Here is a 2,441-nt window from a genome sequence, read left to right on the forward strand (position 1 = left end):
TGAATCTCACAAAGAAAGAAGACCACCGTGGAATATCTTGTAATAATCTTACAAGAATATGCTGTATTTTCTGTGATAGGAAAGCACTTCCTGTAATGTTCTAACGTAGTTGAGTATCTAAAATGCATTTACAAAAGGGGTATATGAGAAAGAAGAAATACAGGATGACTGGGTAGATGACAACTGAAACTATTATTGATGGACTCAAAAGAGTCCTCAGCTAAAACACTTGAATTCAAAATTATTGCTGAATTCTGAGTTCTTCAGTAGTTATTGCTCTCTTTTTTACATCAAAGGTGTCCAATAAATATAGGGCTGTGTAATCTAACACACATCTCAGAAATTTATCTCCTGGGACTCTCAGATGACCTTGAGCTACAACCTATGCTCTTGGGCTGTTCCTATCCATGTACCTGATCACTGTGCGTGGAAATCTGCTCATCATCCTGGCAGTCACCTCTGACCCCCACCTTCACACCCCCATGTACTTCTTCCTCTCCATCTTGTCTTATGTTGACATTGGCTTCACCTCTACCACGGTCCCCAAGATGCTGGTGGACATCCAGACTCACAGCAGAGCCATCTCCTATGCGGGCTGCCTCACCCAGATGTCTGTTTTTCTCATTTTTGGCAGTATGGAAGTTTTGCTTCTTACTTTGATGGCCTATGACCACTTTGTGGCCATCTGTCACCCCCTGAATTACCTACTCATCATGAACCCTCGTCTCTGTGTCTCCTTGGTTCTGATATCATTTGTAGCCAGCATCTTGGAATCTCAACTTCATGTGTTGATGGCATTACAGGTCACTACTTTCAGAGAGGTGAAAATCCCGAATTTCTTCTGTGACCCTTCTCAAGTCCTGGATCTTATCTGTGTTCACAGCATCACAGATAACATCATTAAATATTTTATAGGTACATTATTTGGTTTCTTTCCCACCTTAGGGACTCTTTTCTCTTATTATAAAATTACTACCTCACTACTGAGAATTCCAACATCAGGAGGGAAGTACAAAGCCTTCTCCACCTGTGGCTCTCACCTGTGTGTGGTCTGCTTATTCTTTAGGACAGGAATTGGAGTCTACATTGGATCCGCTGTGTCACATTCTCCCAGGAATAATGCAGTGCCCTCAGCAATGTACACAGTGGTCACTCCTCTTCTGAATCCCTTCATCTACAGCTTGAGGAACAGGGACATTAAAAGAGCCCTGAGGAGACTCTACAAGGCAGCAAGCTGGTGACAAGATAGGTCACATTTGGTTATGTTGTTGGTTTTCTTGTTGTTCATTTGTGTGCTTGTGTGTGTGTGTGTGTTGTTCCTGGGACTTGTTCTCAGCACCTAAGCACTGTTCCTGAGCTTTTATGCTCGTGGTTGTCCCTCTACCACTGGAACTGTTCCTCCACTTTCTAAACTTTGGTGATTAATTGGTGATAAGAGTCTCACAGATTTTCCTATTTTTTTTCTTTTTTTATTGTAATTAGTAAAAGGGTTACATGATATTTGCCAGATAGAAGGTGCATTAATTCACATACATTGATACCCTTTCACATGTCTTGGTACCCATTTCCCTCCCCCCCCACACCCAGATTTTCCTATTGATGCTGGATTTCAGCTGGGATCCTCAGATCTCAGCCTCTTGAGTGAGAAAGAATACAGGTGTAAAGCATCACCTTCAGTGTCTTTTTTGAAAAGCGAATCTATCTGTGCATGCAGACCTCTGAATTCAGCCAGACAGTAATAATCATGTTTTGGTTGTAATTGCTGATCATGTTCACTCCTTAAGGACATCGTTCAATCATGCATTTATTTGATATGTATAAATTTTCTATTTTAATGTACATTCCTTTATACACATTATGATAGGTATGGAAATTTCACATAGAAAATTTCCTGAGATGAAGGGTAATAAACATACCATGTTGTAATAGTATACCATACCATATTATAATAGTAACTAATATCTAATTAAAATTTAAATGGGTCAAAATGTTAGTTATTTTTCTCTGTGTACTTTACCAGAATAAAAATGGTTCATGAAAAGAGATGGGTGCTTTTTTCTTTATTGCGATTAATTATACACACAATCATTTTTACACGTATAAGGATCATCATTATGATTTCCAAAGCTTGTGTTAACAAAAAGAAAGAGATCAAGCTCCACATAGGAAAAAATTTAACTCTTGAACATTAATGATAAAGTTGTATGTTCTTGATTGGGTGATAGCAAGATAACTAGAAAGCCAAGAGAATGGGAAAAGATTTTACTATCTATACATTAGACAAGAATCTCATATCTAAAATATACTTAGAGCTAAAAAATTAATCCACCCCCAAAGAAATTCTTGAAAGGGCCAGGAGTTTGGCGTAGTGGTAGAGTGCTTGCCTAGCACGCACCAAGCTTGGGTTCAATTCCTTACTACCACATACACAGAAAAAGCCA

The 2,441-nt window shown here is 38.9% G+C and overlaps 1 protein-coding gene across 1 annotated transcript; it reads left to right on the forward strand.

Moving 5' to 3' along the window:
* Positions 1 to 327: 327 nt before the first annotated feature.
* Positions 328 to 1,241, forward strand: LOC150068253 (olfactory receptor 7E178-like). Its single transcript, XM_090354854.1, has one exon. The coding sequence runs from the start codon at positions 408 to 410 to the stop codon at positions 1,239 to 1,241; it is 834 nt and encodes a 277-aa protein (XP_090210980.1). The 5' UTR covers positions 328 to 407.
* Positions 1,242 to 2,441: the final 1,200 nt, after the last annotated feature.

The sequence above is a fragment of the Megascapheus bottae genome, chromosome 1 (genome assembly GCF_031878675.1).
Source record: "Megascapheus bottae isolate mThoBot1 chromosome 1, mThoBot2.hap1, whole genome shotgun sequence".
NCBI classification, from domain to species: Eukaryota; Metazoa; Chordata; class Mammalia; order Rodentia; family Geomyidae; genus Megascapheus; species Megascapheus bottae.